Genomic DNA, 18459 nt, shown 5'->3' on the forward strand with positions numbered 1-18459 from the left:
AAAGCATGATGTTTGTCACAGTCTAGGATGGAAAAGACAACTAATCCATCACAAAGCTACAGTGATCTGGATCAAGTTGAACATAAATACATATTAGGAGGTGAAACAGATTATGTAACTTTTAGGTCGTATTTCTGACCTACCAGCTTGTGAATAAAACAGGTGAGATTTATTCTGACAGGTACCTAGAGTACAGGAACTTCAGGTCAGAGTAATCTTGGTGGAAAAGCACAGAGAGAAAAATTGGTAACTTCTTATGGAAGTTAACAGAACTAAAAATGACAAACATTTGTGATTTTCAGATTTCTTCTGAGTTAAGCGGATAGAGATAATATGTAATTATCACTGATGTGTAAGTATACCATACATAAGACATGGCTGTAATCTAAACCTAAATTTTCCTTGTTTTTAAGTATTTACCTTTTAAGTTACGTGTATGTGTATTTTGTGTGTGTGTGCTCCTGTGTGCAAGTGTCTTTTGAGAACAGAGGCACTGGATCCTCCTGAGGCTTTATTTGTGAGCTGCCTGACAAGGGTGCTGGGAATTGAACTCTGGTCGTCTGCAGGAGCAGCATGTATTCTGAGCTACTGTGCCATCTCTCCAGCCTCTCCCTGTTTTTGTTAAATAAGGGGTGTTGCTACAATATTATAAGGTTATGGAAACTGCCAAAATAGTTTTTGGAAACATATTGTTCTACCTGTATTAGTTTGTAAAAGAATGAAGTGTTTACAGTTTAAATACGCATATAGATAAAGAACAAGGTGGCACTTTAAATATATAAGGAAGTGAAAAAAACAGTGAAGGCACAGAAATAAATTATCAAACTATAGGTAACTATATATATTTTTTTAACTAGCAGAACACAGCCCAGGTTGGCCTCAAACTAACAGACCAACCTAAACCTATCTCCCAAATGCTAGGATTAAAGGCATGTGCTACCATTCCTGGCTCCCAGTAACTACTGTTTTAAAAGCAAGTAAAAGTTCTCTTTGCAAAAGAGAATCAAACAACAGCACTGTTGTAGCTGCTCAACATACAAATTAAGTAATAAAAAAATAAAACATAAAAGACTTTTATAAGCTCTGTAAATGGAGTTGTAGATGCACTTAACAATCCTGCTGCAATGCTGTTATGAAAAGTAACAATTTAGAGGTTGAAATTTTAGAAATGACTTCAAGGGCTATCCAACAAGAGTTAAATTTGATCTCCTTTTGTTATCTTATTGCTCTAGCTAGAGCATCAAGTACTATCTTGAATAGATATGGAGAGAGTGAACAGCCTTGTCTTGTTCCTGATTTCAGTGGGATCACTTTGAGTTTCTCTTGATTTAGTTTGATGTTGGCTGTTGCTTGCTGTATATTGCCTTTATTATGATTAGGTATGTTCCTTGTATCCCTGCTCTCTCTAAGACCTTTATCATGAAGGGATGTTGTATTTTGTCAAAAGCTTTTTCAGCATCTAATGAGATGATCTTGTGTTTTTTTCTTTCAGTTTGTGTATTTGGTGGATCACACAGACAGATTTCCATATGTTGAACCATCCCTGCATCTCTGGGATGAAGCCTACTTGATTATGGTCGATGATTTTTCTGATGTGTTCTTGGATTTGGTTTGCTAGTATTTTATTGAGTATTTTTGAATCCATGTTCATAAAATGAGATTGATCTGTAATTCTCTATCTTAACTGTGTCTTTGTGTGGTTTGGGTATCAAAGTAACTATCACCTCAGAAAAAGAGTTTGGCAATGTTTCTTTTGTTTCTATTGTGTGGAATAATTTGAGGAGTATTGGTATTAGCTCTTCTTTGAAGTTCTGGTAGAATTCTGCACTGAAACTATTTAGTCCTAGGATTTTTTTGGTTGGGAGACTTTTGATGACTGTTTTTATTTCCATAGGGGTTATAGGCAATCTAATTTGTTTACCTGGTCTTGATTTAATTTTGGTATGTGGTACTTATCCAGAAAATTGTTCATTTCCTTTAAATTTTCCAATTTTGTGGAGTACATCTTTTTAAAGTATTTTCTCATTGTCTTCTGTTATATCCCCTTTTCATTTCTGGTTTTGTTAATTTGGATATTCTCCGTCTTTTGGTTAGTTTGGATAAAGGTTTTGTTCATTTTCTTGAAGAACCAACTCTTTGTCTCATTGATTCTTTGCATCGTTTTGTTTCTGTTTTACTGATTTCAATCCTCAATTTGATTATTTCCAGCTGTCTACTTACTCCTCTTGGGTGAGTTTACTTCTTTTTGCTCTAGAGCCTTCAGTTGTTCTGTTAATTCACTAGTATGGGATTTCTCTAGTTTTTTCATGTATGCATTTAGTGCTATGAACTTTCCTCTTATCATTGCTTTCCTTGAGTCCCATATGTTTGGCTATGTTATGCCATCATTTTCATTCAATTCTAGGAAGTCATTAATTTCTTTATTTCTTCCTTGACCCAGTGGTAATTCAGTTGAGCATTGTTAAATTTCCATCAGTTTATGGGCTTTCTGCAATTAGGGTTGTTGAATTCTAACTTTAAACGATGGTGATCTGATAAGATACATGGGGTTCTTTCAATTTTTTGTATCTGTTGGGGTTTGCTTTGTTATCAAGTATGTGGTTGATTTTAGAGAAGGTTCCATGGGGTGCTGAGAAGAAGATATATTCTTTTATGTTCTATAGATGTCTTTTAGGCCCATTTGAGTCAGAACATCTGTTAGTTCTTTTAGTTGGGTTTCTGTCTGGCAGACCTGTCCATTGGTGAGAGTGGGGTATTGAAGTCTCCCACTATTAGTGTATGGGGCTTGATGTGTGATTTAAGTTTTAGTAATGTTTCATTTACAAGTGAGGGTGCCCTTGTATTTGGGGGGGGCATAGATGTTCAGAATTGAGACTTCATCTTGATGAATTTTTCCTGTGATGAATATGAAATGACTTTCTTATTTCTTTTTGCTAATTTTAGTTTGAAGTCTATTTTGTTAGCTATTAGGATAGCTACACCAGCTTGTTTCTTAGATCATTTGATTGGAAAATCTTTTCCCATACCTTTACCTGAGGTAATGTCTGTCTTTTATGTTGAGGTGTGTTTCTTGTATGCAGCAGAAGGATGGATTCTGTTTTTGTAACCATTCTGTTAGCCTGTGTCTTTTTTTAGGCGAATTAAATCCATTGATACTAAGGGATAATAATGACTAGTGATTACTAGTTCTTGCTATTTTTGTTTTTGTTGTTGGCACTGTGTGTATGTTTTGCTTCTCAGGCATTTGCTGGTGTGGTATTATTTATTGTCTGTTTTTGTGGGTGCAGCTAATTTCCTTGGGTTGGAGTTTTACTTGTAGTACTCTCTGTAGAGTTGGATTTGTGGATAGGTATTCTTTAAATATGGTTTTGTCATAGAATATTTTGTTTTCTCTGTCTATAGTGATTGAAAACTTTGCTTGATGTAGTAGTCTGGGCTGGCATCTGTGGTCTCTTAGTGTCTACATAATGCTTTACTAGGACCTTCTGATTTTCATTGTTTCCATTGAGAAGTTTGGTGTAATTTCTGATAGGTCTGTCTTTATATGTTACTTGACCTTTTTCCTTTGCAGCTCTTAATATTCTTTCTTTATTCTGTATGTTTAGTGTTTTGATTATTATGTAGTGAGGGGACTTTTTGTTTTTTGATCCAGACTACTTGATACTCTGTAAGCTTCTTGTATTTTTTTTATAGGTATGTGCTTTTTTTAGATTGGGAAAGTTTTCTTCTATGATTGTGTTGAATATATTTCCTGTGTTTTTGAGCTGAACTTCTATCCCTATTAATTCTCAGGTTTGGTTTTTCTATGGTGTCCCAGATTGCCTGGGTATTTTGTGTTAAAAATTTGTTGGCATTAACATTTTCCTTGACCGATGAATCTATTTCTTTTATTGTATATTCAAAGCCAAAGATTCCCCCTTCCATCTCTTGTATTCTGCTGTTTATGCTTGCATCCTGTAGTTCCTGACCCAGCTTTTCTAGTTGCAGAGTTCCCTTGGTTTGTGTTTTCTTTATTGCCTCTATGTCAGTTTTTAAGTCTTGAGCTGTTTCCTTCACCTGTTTGATTTCTTTTTCTTGGTTTTCTTTAAGGGTTTGTTGATCTCTTCGATTTTTTGTCTTTTCTTCCATTTCTTTAAGAGAAATTTTCATTTCTTCCTTAAGGGCCTCAATTATCTTCATAAAGTCATTTTTAGTGTTGTTTTCTTCTGCTTCATCTATGTTGGGACATTCATGTCTTCTTGCTGTAGAACCACTAGTTTCTGGTGTTGCTGTATTGCTCTTTGTGTTGTTTAGTATAATCTTACCTTCTTGTCTACCCACCTCTTCCTCCAATTTATATGGGTGAACCCTGTGCTTCAGGGGGTCCTTCTTCTTATTGGTGTGGCTGGGGGCTGTGACTCTGTTGAATGCTCCTTTAGGTCCAGGCAGGGCTGAGCCCCCAGGTATAGATGGGCTCAAGGCTCAGGTGGTCACTCCTCCAGATGCCAATGGGGCTGAGGTTGGGGTTCTGGTGGTTGAATAGTTTCTGGAGGCTTCTGTTTTCACCATGGCTACACTGTGTCCCAGTGCAACCTGGTCCCATGGCAGGGTGGGAGCATAAATTTTTAATAACGTGAGAAAATTCTTTGCTACTTCATGGTGGAGGAAGGAAGGCATAAAGTTATATTTACTCTGAGTTCTAAATATAAGTATCATGGTAACATTATTGCTGCATGTTTGTTTCATTGCTGGGAATGGAACCAAGGCCAAGTACACTGAGCTACATGTAGTCCACTACTACTTCCTTTAAAGTTGTCAAATTATATGCTTTCATATTCGCAAGTTTTAACACTCAGCGTGGAGAGAGGACTGCTGGTCTGGTGGAAATAAAACCAGCTAGTGAACAATATTAGACGAAACTAAAACAAAACAAACAAAAATACCAAAAAAACAACTTTTACCCAAAGTGCTAGCTGAAAATTTCTTCCAACCCTCTAATAAGTCATCTATAGACTATGCTAAACATGATGATAAATATAATAACAGCTGCTGGGCAGTGGTGACACATTCAGGAAGGCAGAGGCAGAGGCAGAGTGATCTTTGTGAGTTCAAAGCCAGCCTGGTCTACAGAGTGAGTTCCAGGACAGCCAGGGCCACACAGAGAAACCCTGTCTCAAAAATAAAAAAAGATAATAATAGCTAATAGTGCCGGTTCAGATGCTGTGATTTCTCACACATTACTGTCTTATCATTATAGCACTGCTATGGAAGAGAGTTACAGAGAGTTAACAACCCTGAGTTAGCAAAACCCAGGTAGCATGATCCTAGAGCTTCAATTACTCCTGCTCTAATTGTCTTACCCATGTTAGTTCATGAGACACATGTGTACATTCTAAAACATGACAAAGATACAAAAGGGAAAGCAGCCGGGCAGTGGTGGTGCACGCCTTTAATTCCAGCACTCGGGAGGCAGAGGCAGGCGGATCTCTGTGAGTTCGAGGCCAGCCTGGTCTACAAGAGCTAGTTCCAGGACAGGCTCCAAAGCTACAGAGAAACCCTGTCTTAAAAAAACCAGAAAAAGGGGGGGGGGAGAAGCGGCTTTGTTTTACTGAAAACCTACACACACACACACACACACACACACACACACACACACACACACACAATGGTAGCTCATAGAAAATGAGAATAATTCCTAGGGAACCCAGAACTTCAGTCTGATAGTCAGTCTTTTTAGACTTGATTCTGGAGATGGAGAGAAATGGCTGAATTTAATTAGGTCTTTGAGTTTCTGGGTCAGGCAAGTGGCCTACCATGTGCCATTTGAAAACAAAGCACTTGAGATCTGGCTGAGAGATCGTTATCACAAATTGTGCAAAGGAAGAAGAATAGAAAGAAGAAAGCAAAAGACCAAGTCTGAGTTTTAGAAAACATTATCAGGGAGAGCAAAACAGCTGATGTGAAGCTGAAGAGGTAATGGCTTGATAAACATTGATTGTCTGAAAAGACCATTGCTAAATTTTGCTACAGGAGAACAAAAACTCCTACAAATAAGCCTAGTGTTTTTACAAGGAGCAAGTAAAAGCAAGATGATGTGTTGCCTGAATGAAGCAGAGATTCTTCTGGGACTGTGATTCTAAAGTCTGGACACACACACACACACACACACACACACACACACACACACACACACATTTCTCTAGGTATCTAGCCATTTTAGTTTGGTTTTACATAATGTTCTGAATGTAGTTGTTAGTCTGAGAAGACAAATTGCCTAACTTCCTCGGAATATATACATCGCACACCTCAATATCCACACATCTACAAACCCACACTCAATGTCACACACATATTGTGGTAAACACTCACTATCCAATGACACTGTCAGTTATCTTCAATAGTAGAAACTTCCATGACTCTTTATTAGTGAATTAACATTTATGTATTTTTCAAAACAAGAAAAATAAGAAACAAGGCATGACTGTTTCAAGTATCACATAGATAAGGCATGACTGCTTCAAGTATCGCATGGACTTAGTATAGAGTGAAGTAACACTTCCAAACCCTCCATGGCATATCTACACTGCTAACTCAAGTGTATGTCCACATTATCTGTCCAAACCCTCCATGGCATATCTACACTGCTAACTCAAGTGTATGTCCACATTATCTGCTAAGTTTGTTTAATGGCAAACTATTGCTTTTACTAGACAAAGTCTTAAGTTCTCTCTACAGCTTTATAAGATGCTTTATATTTTTTAGAACATGCCTTGATTTTTATTACTTAAAAAGCTTCATATTTATTTATTTTCTGATTCTGTGTTTGTGCCCTCAACATGTTCATTATTTTCTGTTCCTTAATACAGAGGCATGCTTGAACCTTTCTCAGACACACTTGGTCTACGTGGAGCCAGCAGAAGCCTCGGTGAGGTGTTTCTATGTTTTATACAAGTTCACGAGGGCTTTAGGTCTTACCAGCACCAAACCCTTGAGGGCACACATCACGTGTGGATTTTGGGGCTTTCTCAACCTTGTTATAAAGGTAAATGATCATCTAGTTTTGCTGGAGGCTATGTTGTAGGAAAGCCTATGACACATGTCAAATGCTGGACCATCCTAAGTATTTCTGAGAATTGACCCCAGAGAGTATAAGATGCTTTTTGATTCATTCATTCGTATTTGTTTTAGTCTAGTTCCTCTGATCAGCCTCTAATGCAGGGTCACAAAAAATACTCAAATTATTGTTTGGTAAGAGCCTAAGTTTGGTCTGGAGAGATGGCTTACCTGTTGAGGGCTAAGGATCACAACCAAAACTTGAATACCTTTTAATTGTTACAACGATTTTTTTTATGCTAAAAATGTGACTGCCCTCAGAGTACTTTTTCAAAGAAGCATCACAAATTTCTCATTAAAATATGATGTATAGGATTAGAATTTGAAATTAGACTTACCTTTGATTCGAGGTAGACATTTGCTGATGACATTTTTGTAATTTTGCATATGTAACTAACTAAAGAGATGGCACAAAGAATAAACAAGCTATCATTAATTAATGCTCGAACAAACACAGTCCATTTCAACTGATTTTCTGGGACATCTCCATGGACTAGCATTGCACAGGTCAAGTTCACTGCTAAGAAGAGGAAGCTTGCCAGTATAAAGCCCAAGTGCAGTAGAATTCTGAAAGAAAGCAAAGTGTGGTGTTTATAAAACCATTGAGAATTCAGTGTTTTTTCAGGTGCAAGAATTCTTTCAGCCTAAATTACTTATAATTTCATTAAACATGAATTTAATAACCTCTCAGAGTTACTTTATGTCTACCATTATGAACTTCATAAATGAACTATTTCAAAATGGCACAGATTCTAAAGCATTACTTTAGAAAATAATCTCATGTGTTAAAGTAAAGACTAACCCGTGGAATTGAAGAAAATATTGAATCATTTTAACACCATTTCATTTTTATAACTACTGAGTGCATTTGCATTGACCTTTGCATTCTAATAATTATCAGTTTTTAAAAATCTGTCTAGCAAATTAAAATGCTGTGTCTAATTAATTTCACCACAGTATTATTTTTTTTTGTTTTGTTATTTCAGGACAAGGTTTTTCTGTGTGGCACTGGCTGTCTGGAACTCACTCTGTAGATAAGGCTGGCCTTGAACTCAGAGATCTGCCTGCCTCTGCCTCTGGAGTACTGGGATTAAAGGCCAGCCACAGTATTTTAAGAGCTATGGGAAATGTGTTTTGAATAATGTTTGAACCTATGACCTGATTATCTATAGTAAACATATTTTTCAAACTTAACCAAAAAAGAAGATAGGAACAGAACACATAGTTTCCAAGCACTTACACAAAACTCTTGTATGGTGTGACCATCTGTATCAATTAACAGTTACCTGCTCTCTTGTGGAAATAATCCCAGGTCAAAGACATTTGTACCCCCAAATTAAGTATGTATGGTGTAGCAATTCACTTGGCATTCTAGCATCTTCTATTTCAGATTGCTTTCAGCAACGAACATCATAAACTGTCTGCCCTTAGAGATAATTTATAGAATTTAATTAAATTAATCTGTTATTGGTAAGAAAAAGACTGTTGAATATACAAGCAAAAAATTTAGTTTAAAAAATTTTAGTTACATTAAAAAACATTTTTTGAGAGGCTTTTGCTACGCAGCCCAAATTGTCTTCCTCTTTCAGTTTCCCCATTGTTGGGACTATAGCGTGTGCTATCACACTTAGTGAAGTGTTAAACCAAATACTAGAATGGTTACACAGTTTTAGATCCATAGTTTAGGAAGCCAAAGCATAGAAGAATTAAGTGAGTTAGAACTGGGTCTGAAACTCATGTCTCTTGACTCATTTACTGTTTGCTCTGTTGAGATTAATCAGTGCAGAAACTGTTGAGCTCAGGACACTCTGTATACACTAGGTTTTTTATGTAGAGTCAGAAAGGGGGAGAGAGAAGACAGGATAGTAAAGGGAGAGGGGATGAAGGGGAGGAAGAGGAAAGGAGGGAATAGGTATGGGCATCATGGCTCTCACAGCAGAAGCAGAAAATGAACTGCTGGACTTACTTCCTTTGAACCAATCTAATGACTTAATTTCCTATAAGACTGCCTAGGTGCCCTCAGCAATTCCTTCCTTTTACATTTATCAACCACTTGTCAAAAATATTTACTTAGGGGGCCTGGAGAGATGGTTTAGCAGCTAAGAGCACTGGCTGCTCTTCCAGAGGATCTGGTTATTTTATTTTATTTTTTAAAAGAAAACAAACTATCTTCTTTCATTTCACATGCCAGTTCCTGTTCCCACTCCCCCTCCCATTCCCTCTACCTCCCCCTTCCTACAACCCATCCACTCCTCAGAGAGGGTAAGGCACATTGCTTTGGGGAAGGTCCAAGGCCCTCCCACCTATAATCTAGGCTGAGCAAGGTATCTATTCAAAGAGAATGGGTTCCAAAAAAGCCAGTATGTGCAGTAGGGATAAATCCTGGTGCTGCTGTCAGTGGCCCCAGCCATACAACTGTCACCCACATTGAGAGGGTCTAGTTTGGTCCTATGCTTGTTCCTTCCCTGTCCAGCTGTCATTGGTGAGCAAGGATCTGCGTTTGATTTCCAGCACCCACATGACAGCTCACAGCTGTAACTCATACATGCGATACATACAGCTATACAGAAAAAACACCATATTATGTATGTATGTATGTATGTATATATATAAAGTAAATAAGTAAATTAGAATAACTACTTATATCTTTTAGGTACGAAGCATTAATATTAATGAATTAATCCTTTAGATCTTTTAGGCAGTAAACTTGATACTCATGAAACTTACTTGTGCTTGTCAAGTTCAGTGGCACATCTGACTTTACATATAACCTATAAAGAGAGTATAAAAAGAGTTTTGAGAACATAAGTAACACAGAATTATTCAGTTTATTTTGACTTTGTGCTTCAAGTTAATGTAGCTATAAAGTTCAATGCTTTCAGTTGTATTATTGTGAAACAAAACCAGGCATCCAAATACTTAAGTTTCTACCTTAAACATCCAACAAAGTTATTTTAGTTTAAATATGTACTGAACTTTTGTTATGAAGCAGATTATATGCTATATGGTTTGCCATGTATCCTAAATGCTTTCTTAAAAAGTATAGTTTAATTTTTAATTTTATGTGCATGGGTGTTTTGCCTGCATGTGTGTCTGTGTACCATGTGTGCTCCTGGCAACTTTAAAGACCAGAGGACATTAGATCCATGAACTGGATTACAGAGTTTTGTGAGTTAATGGGAGGTATGTGTGCTGGGAACTGAACCCAGGACCTCTGGAAGAGCAGGCAGTGCTCTTAACTGAGCCATCTCTCTAGCCCCTACCTTAAACTTTTTATTAGTCTTGTTTTGTTCTAAAATAGAGTTTGTTACTTAGTATCAATATGGTTATGGTCATTTCTTCTCCAAAGATCATTTCCTTAACAGTAAATTTAAACCTTATTTTTTAGATAATGGGGAGGAACTAAATGGTTTTTTTTTTTTTTTTTGAGACAGCTTTGGCTGTCCTGGAACACTACAGAGACAAAGCTGGCCTTGAACTCATGGAGATCTACCTGCCTCTGCTTCCTGAGTGTTGGGATTAATCCCAGCCATTAAACCTGGTTAGGATTGAAGGTTTTTATCAAGATATTCCAAAGCATGGGATTTCACTAATCCGGTATTAACATGTAGGTCTGCACAGAGGGAACACAAAACAGAACTGGGAAGACCAGTTACAAGATCACTGAAATAGGTACAAATTTTGGTGGTTTGGAGAGAAAAACAAAATACAAAATGTTATAGCCAAAAATATTTGAAATACTCAGGAAGTTACTGATTTCATTCAAATATTTCTTGGGCACTTATTACTACTCCATTTCCTTTGATATTGTGTCATGTCCCCGTATCCCCAGCACTTAGGAGGCAGAGGCAAAGGCAGAATGGTGCAGGATTTTAGGTTAGCCTGGGTTACATTAGATTGTCTCAAAACAAAGACAAAGGAAAACAAAAAAATGGGGAAACTCAGATATCTATGTTAGGTGTCATAGACTCATAAATATAATTACTGCTTGTATTTTGAAGCCCCTCATTGTATGAGAGATCTATATCTACTTTGACATATTACAGTACAAAGGTGAAGGTGCTGTTATAAAACTTAGAGAGAGAGTAATGATCCAGGACAGAGAAAGAGATGAGGAGAAACTATAAAGAGCAAGGCAGGGCTTCTCAAAGGAACCATGTTATGAAAGGTAAATAAGTGGGCACTAAGCAGATGAATGTTGAGGTTTAGAAATAGCTACTGCATTTGCCTAACATGCCACCGTGTACCAAAAGCTCAGTGTATGGCATAGTCTGAAATCCTACCCCATTAGTCACCAGATTGGACAACTTCTATCCTTCTCAGACTGTCCATTTTCTGTCCTCATTACCACAGTGGGCTATTTCAAGAGCCTTTGAATTGATTTCTCTAAGTCCACAGCTAACTCCATCCATTTCTTTAGGAGACAATCCCTCCCTTTCATCACCTTTCCTGTTCTGGGTCCAAGTCATTTAATTTTGAAATTGTGGTAAAAAAATATATAGAGAAAATGAAAATTACAATGTCACCATTAAAAATATCTGCTCCAGTGGCATTAAGTAAACTCACACAGCTACGCAACCATCACCATCAGCCTCCACAACCTTTCCATTTTTCCAGTCTATTAAAAAAACTTCCCATTCTTCCTCTTCCAGCCTCTCACAACTATAAATGTAGCTCTGTTTATATAACTAGACTCATCCAATATTAACCCTCTGTGCCTGACTTATTCCACTTAGCAGAAGTGATTTTAAGGTTCATGTGTCAATTTCCTTCTTAAGATTATATAGATGTGTATACACACATACACATATATGCATTTACTCACTGGAGAGGTAGGTGGCATCGACATTTTTTTTTCATTTTTTTTCTACCTGTCTTCTCACCTCCCTTCTGCCTCGTTCCCAGCCCACCCTCCATCCTCTCCTCCAATGGGTATGGGCTTCCATGGGGAATCAACAAAGTCTGGCACATTAAGTTGGGGCAGGACCAAGTCCTTACATTTTTGTCTTTTGTGAATAATGCTGCTGTGAATACCTATGTTCTATGTAAAAATTTAAGATATCATTTAGTAGTAAGCTGCATGTTTACTGCTAACTACCTCATTTAACATATCCTTTGAAAATTAAATTCACATATAACCGCACACAATTAAAATATTTTAAGTTTAAAGATTTATTTTATGTGTTTGTTTTCATGCCTGTCTGTGCAGTGCTATAGAGGCTAGAAGAGGGCATTGGAGCCCCTGGAACCAGAGTTGTTACAGTTGTGAGCCACCACATGGTCCTGGGTCCTCTGTAGGAGCAGCAGATGCTGTTAACTGGTGAGCTACCTCTCCAGCTCCATTAGTCAAAAATTCAATGTTGAAATAATAGTATTTAAGTAGTTTTTAGTTTTTCATTTTTTTTGTATGCATGTTTTTTTCCTGTATGTATGTCTGTGAGCCATGTATATGCCTGTTGCTTATAGAGATCAGAAGTGGGCACTGAAACCCTTGGAACTGGAGTTCCAGATGGTTGTGAGCTTCCATATGGGTGGTTGGCACAGCCCCTGGGTCCTCTGTCAGAGCAACAAGTGCTCTTACCTACGAAGCCATCTCTCCAGCCAGTACTTTTTGAGATAACGTGTCACTATGTATCCCTGACTGGCCAGAACTCTCTATACAGACTAGGCTCACTGGAAACACAGAAATCCATCTGCCTCTGCCTTCTAAGTACTAGGATTAAAGCTAGATATAACACTATTATGCAATGTTCAGACCTTATTAATATTTTTTAGTTGTCTCAATAATGTCTTTATGGTAAAAATCAGAAAATATGCATTAAATACATTTCATGTTTAGTCTTTCACTTTTACTTAAATTTCTCTCGTGTACATGTGGGCATGTGGGTTCTCTGATACACATATGATCAAAGGATATCCTACTGGAGTCTGTTTTCTCCTTCATGTGGGTTCTGGGGACTCAATTCACGTTGCTTGGTTTGGTGGCATACATCTTTACCTCCTAGCCATCTGGCTTTGTTTAATCTCCTTTAATCTATTATACCTTTGTCTTTTATAATTTCACTTAGCTTTTCAGTGGCTCTTCTGCCTACCTCGTTAGCATATCCACTTGTTGAATGCTTCTCCACTTTGGATTTATCTGCTGTTTACTTACAACTTGATTTATGCTTTTCAGCTGGAATGCCACTGAAGTGATAATGAAGTACTCTTCCATCAGTGACTCATGATGTTTTGTTCAATTCCTATGTTGCTAATTCTGATTAACTAGCTGAGGTAATATCTGTATGGTTTTCCCACTGTTGTTAACTACTTTCTACATTGTAACTAATAAGTTTATATGGAGAAGTATTAAAAAACTATGTAATTATTTATTCTTCAAAGCTTATTCACTAGCTTTAGTATCTACAAATGATTCTTGTCTGAGTGAATTAAAGTAGAGCACTGTCTTTGTAAATCTCATTCCAGGAAAAAAATGCACCCATTTATCTTTTACATTTAATACGTGAAATTGTGTCACATCTAATATTCTTTTAGCTTCCTGCCTTCAATCTTATGATCCATCATTCTGAAAAGTTTACAACTTCTGAATAAAGGCATCAATTTTATACGTCTTCATGCCTTTGTATATATTTTTACCTTATCTGGAACATGCTTTCATGATGATGTAACAAATATCACCTCATTCTAAGGACTACCAACATGCCACACTCTAAAATGTCTGATTAAGTGCCTCAGGGAAAGAGATCTGCTTTATGTCATTGCATTACTAACCAAAATCCATGGAATTTGTCATATTTACATGCTTGAGAAAAGTCACAATTTACTTACATTTGTAGCCTCACTTTCTAGCAAAAAGCTCAGAGATTTTCAGAAAAGGTTTTAAAATGATTAATAAATTCAGGTTAAAGCTTATACGTTGGTATGATGGGGAGTATGGAAGAGCATGCAATGATTGGAGCTATCGAAGCTGGAAGAGAGCGGTCATCTAATCAGAACCCTTATATAAAATGCCAGGGGAGTAGGTTTTAACCCATTACAAACCGTAATATGATTTTTTTTGGGTGATTCTTCCATAACCACAGAAAATGGAGTGAAATGGGCTATACATTTTTTTCATTAAAAACCATTGATAAGACTGAATCTACTAAACGATGTCCTCAGGTTAAAAGGTTTTCTAACAGTTCTGGCTTCCCTGGAACTGACTCTGTAGGCCAAGCTGGCCTCAAACTCACAGAGATCAGCCTGCCTCTGCCTTTTGAGTGTTGGGATTTAAGGTGTGCACCATCACCGCCTGACAAAAATTCAACTTTTAAAATCTAATTCATTTATTTGTGTATATGAGTGTGTGGGCATGCATGTGCCATGACATGTGTGTGGAGGTTGGAGGAGTTGTAGAGTTGTTTCCTTCCACCAAGTGGGTTCTGGGAATTGAACTCAGGTGGTCAGTCTTGGTACCTTTGCCTGCTGAGCCATTTGCCACTGCTGTTACCAGGAAAAGAATTATTAGAATGAGAGACTGACTAAGAAAAGAAATTGATTAGATTATGGGCTCCATTTTTATTTTTTAAGTTTATTACATTTATACAGATACAAAGTCAGTGAGTTTTGGAATATATGATGTAAAGTACAGACACCTGCAGAAGTGACAACTGAAGCTCTAGCAATAGATATTCGAAGAACAAAGATGAGAAGTAAACCTGTGGTATCTTGTATTTAACAGTCAGGATTTAAAAAGCACAATGTAGAACTAGAGAACTCAGCCAAGAAGAGAAACAAAGCAGGTATAGAAAACAGCAGGATAGTTTAAAGTTAAAGGGAACTATAGCCCTTGTAATTCCATGAAAAGTGAAAAATACTTAAGAAAATAGCATTTGCTTGGGTGACTTGTATGTCACTAAAATCTTCCAAAGAAGAGTTTTCAGGGTAATGACAGAGCAGTTCAAGAAGTTTACAAAATACAATCACAGAGGTAGTGAGCATAGATGGATAACTGAAGTTAATACAAATTAGATAATGTGTTGGGAGACAATTTCTATGAATATCTATTTGTGCATGGTTTAGACCTTCTGAGCAGTAAGTAATATGTATAGTAAACATCTTTTAAAGGTAGAGATAGTTTAAAACTTAAAGACACATTTCTTAACTAGTAGGATAAGGGAGGATGTTTCTTTGCCTGAGGACATTTCTGGAGAGTAAAGCCTTTTTCTGGTGGCAGTCTGCTTATATTCATTTTCTCCTGTTGCTTTATCTATTTCTTCCTTCAGATTCCACTGTAGCACACCTTGCTGCATGTGCAGATAATTTTAGCTCCTCACAGTGTAGCCCTATGAACTGGAGCCTAGAAATCTGATATAAAGTCCTACTCGGGTAGCTGCTTTTTAAAAGCCTGGAGTAATAAATAACCCTTTTCTCTAACCCATGAGTCTAATGTTTCTTTTGGCATAGTATACAAACAGTGACAGGTACTCTTATATTTTAAGCAGGGTAAAAAGACCCTTCATGTTTCTGATCTAAAATCCTTTTGTAGAAATGAACTGAATAGAAAGGGTGAGGCAGAAGGTGGATGAGGATGAGGAAAGCAGCTTGAGCTTGCTCAGGAAGACTGTAGTAGAGCATTTCAGCTGAAGAAAGAAAAACAATTCTGATTCAAGAAGGAAGAAAAACTTAAAACATTGAAATAATTTATAAACCATGTCTTTATTAAAAACATCTGGGGCTGGAGAGATGGTGCACTGGTTAAAGTTACTTGTCATGGGCCTGCGTGTTCTCTCCTGCATAGTTAAAGGAGAGAACAGGTGCTTGAAGATTGCCCTCTGACCTTATTTATTACTCCACGTATGTGTTGTGATATGCTTACCCATACACAGATATATGTCTACATACAAATGAATAAATGTAATTAAAAAATGATGCTACAGATTGAGACATTTTGATACCAAGAAGGATGAGGAAAACTGGCAAATGGATTCTATTTTATTTTTCTATAAAATCATATATATTATATAGTTTCAATATAAAAGTGTACTCTGGGAAAATGTTAGATTTAAGTACTTGAAACACAGAGATCAATAAAAATGTTTAAAAAATATTAACATGCAGAAATTCACTTGACAGCAGGAATAGCCAAGCATGATTTGTTGACTTTGAAATTGAAATAGTCTAGCAGGAAAAAAAGAATGTTATTATAGAATGTTCAAGTTTAACTACATTGCATTCTCATGTATTGATTTAGAATTGTAAGCTGTGGGAACTGTTCTAGAGCAAGAGCTCCTTCTGATGTCTGCACTAGTCTGGCAGACCAAAATATCAAGTGACGAAGAATAAAATGGAAAGAGAAAGAAGGTGTAAAAGGATCAAAAAGGTGAGGGTGAAAAACAGATAAATGAACTGAAAAAGTCTTGGAGAAAAAAAAACACTAGTCAGAAAGAACAGTTCTGTTGTAAAGAACTGTCTCAAGGTACGGTCATGTTAATGGATAGCTTAAATAGTAAGAGAAAAATTCTGGGACTGAAGCTTTTGGTGGCCTAACAACATGGGCTTTGAAAATGCTCCTCTGGCAAAGGAGACAAGCAAGACAAAAGCGCTGACTCACCCAAGGAGGTACAGGCTATCATTATACCCAACTATGATCTAATCAGATGGCATAGATTTCAGAGATGATGGCATAACTGCAGGAAAGAGTGTTGGGAGACTTCTGCCTTCCTTCTACAAAAGCCATGCCATAAAGTGCATCTGGGAATAGCCACATTTCAGAACAGGCTATTAAAAAGATCTTATCAATAGGAAAATGGGAACTGGTTTAGAAGGGTGATTCATATTACAGGTCATGGAATAATGGGTGTAAGATGGATTTGAGCTAGATAAAAACAGAATTAAAAGGTTAGTTACAACCTGAACTTTCAGAATGTATTTCGATGTATTATTTAATCAGGTATTTAAATCATACCTTTACTGTAGGAATATAAAAAACGACAATATGGTATTAATATCAATAGACTCCAAGTACTTAACAACTACATCTAACAGGATATAATCCTGAGTGACAATAAAGTTAGTTATTTTTAAGAAACAAGCTTATCAATGATATACAATTTGTTAAGATAGTTAACTCATAAAACATAATAAACACGTTTTTGCAGATTATTTGAAGATTAGAATAGTAAATAATGTTAGTTTAGTTCATGTTAGATGGACCATTTCTTGCCAAATATTAGAAAAATAAAATAGGCCATTTATATAAGGGTTTATTCATGAAGGTTGATGAATGTTAAGTGGTTTTCATCATATAGCCCACTTTTACAACATCCACACTACCATCTCTAATTGAGAAAGTATTACTTAGCATGTGTGTGTGTGTGTGTGTGTGTGTGTGTGTGTGTGTGTGCATATGTGTGTGTATTGACAGGAAAGCAAAAGAGAACTTCTGGTGAAGAGAGACCCACAAAAGGAATGGGGAGAAAGTGAAAGGTAAGCAGGTATAAGGGGTGTGCCCAAAGCACATCGTATGCGTCTGTGAAGTTCTTATGTACTCAGTAGCAATGAGAGAAAGCGCTGATGTAGGATATAGAAATTTGGTGTGGCTTGAGTATATATATATATATAAGACCTCAAAGCCAGCCTCCATAGGCCACTCTTCCTCTAACAAGGCCAAACCTACTCCAACACTTCCCCATAGTGCCATTCCCTATGTGCTTATGGGGGACAATTACATTCAAATTGCCACAGTATTCTTATAAAAGAAACTTCAGAGAGTGAAGACACTTTTTGTGGGAAACCACTATCTATGCTACAAAGTGGGCCCTCACTAGACAGTGAATCTGCCAGAACCATGGACCTTTCAGTCTGTAGAATGGTAGGGTAATTTTTTGTTATTCAAAAACTTGTTTAAACTAGTTCATGGTAGTCTGTTTCCTTATACTGAATGGCCTAAGGTTTACCTTGGAGGCATATCCTATTTATTTGCATGGCATGTAGGATTTGTTGCTTTGAAGTGGATAAGTGATGAAATAAATATTTACAGAACAAGTACTTTTCTGTAGAATTTTCTTTTTTGAATTGAAATAAAAACTTTACCACAGAACATAACTGTATAAAATTTAGAATTCATACTGAAATGAATCAAGATAAATATAATCTCTTCTCCATGGTGACTAGCTAGGCATACATATCTATGCAGATTACTCTCACAGATGCAGTAATCTACAGTTTCCATCTCAGCTGCTCATGCTCCTGTGCAGAATGGTACATTATTCCCAAACTTACCAATGCTGTTGACTACATAAGGATTATGAGGTTTCAGATACTTCAGCTGCAAATTGGACACTTCCTCCTTTTCAATGTCAATCATATACTTAATTTTTTTTTTTT

At 36.8% G+C, this 18459-nt stretch overlaps 1 protein-coding gene across 1 annotated transcript in view; it reads right to left on the reverse strand.

The window, feature by feature from the left end:
- Positions 1-18459, reverse strand: part of Gpr137c (G protein-coupled receptor 137C) — a 63573-nt gene that overhangs the window by 28369 nt on the left and 16745 nt on the right. Inside the window, exons 2-3 of the mRNA XM_005355388.3 lie at positions 9820-9863; positions 7431-7659 (exon numbers count right to left, since the gene is read on the reverse strand). Of these exons, the coding sequence (XP_005355445.1) occupies positions 7431-7659; positions 9820-9863 (273 nt within the window). The remainder of the gene's footprint in view (positions 1-7430; positions 7660-9819; positions 9864-18459) is intronic.

Source organism: Microtus ochrogaster, chromosome 17 (genome assembly GCF_000317375.1).
Source record: "Microtus ochrogaster isolate Prairie Vole_2 chromosome 17, MicOch1.0, whole genome shotgun sequence".
In the NCBI taxonomy this organism is placed as follows: Eukaryota; Metazoa; Chordata; class Mammalia; order Rodentia; family Cricetidae; genus Microtus; species Microtus ochrogaster.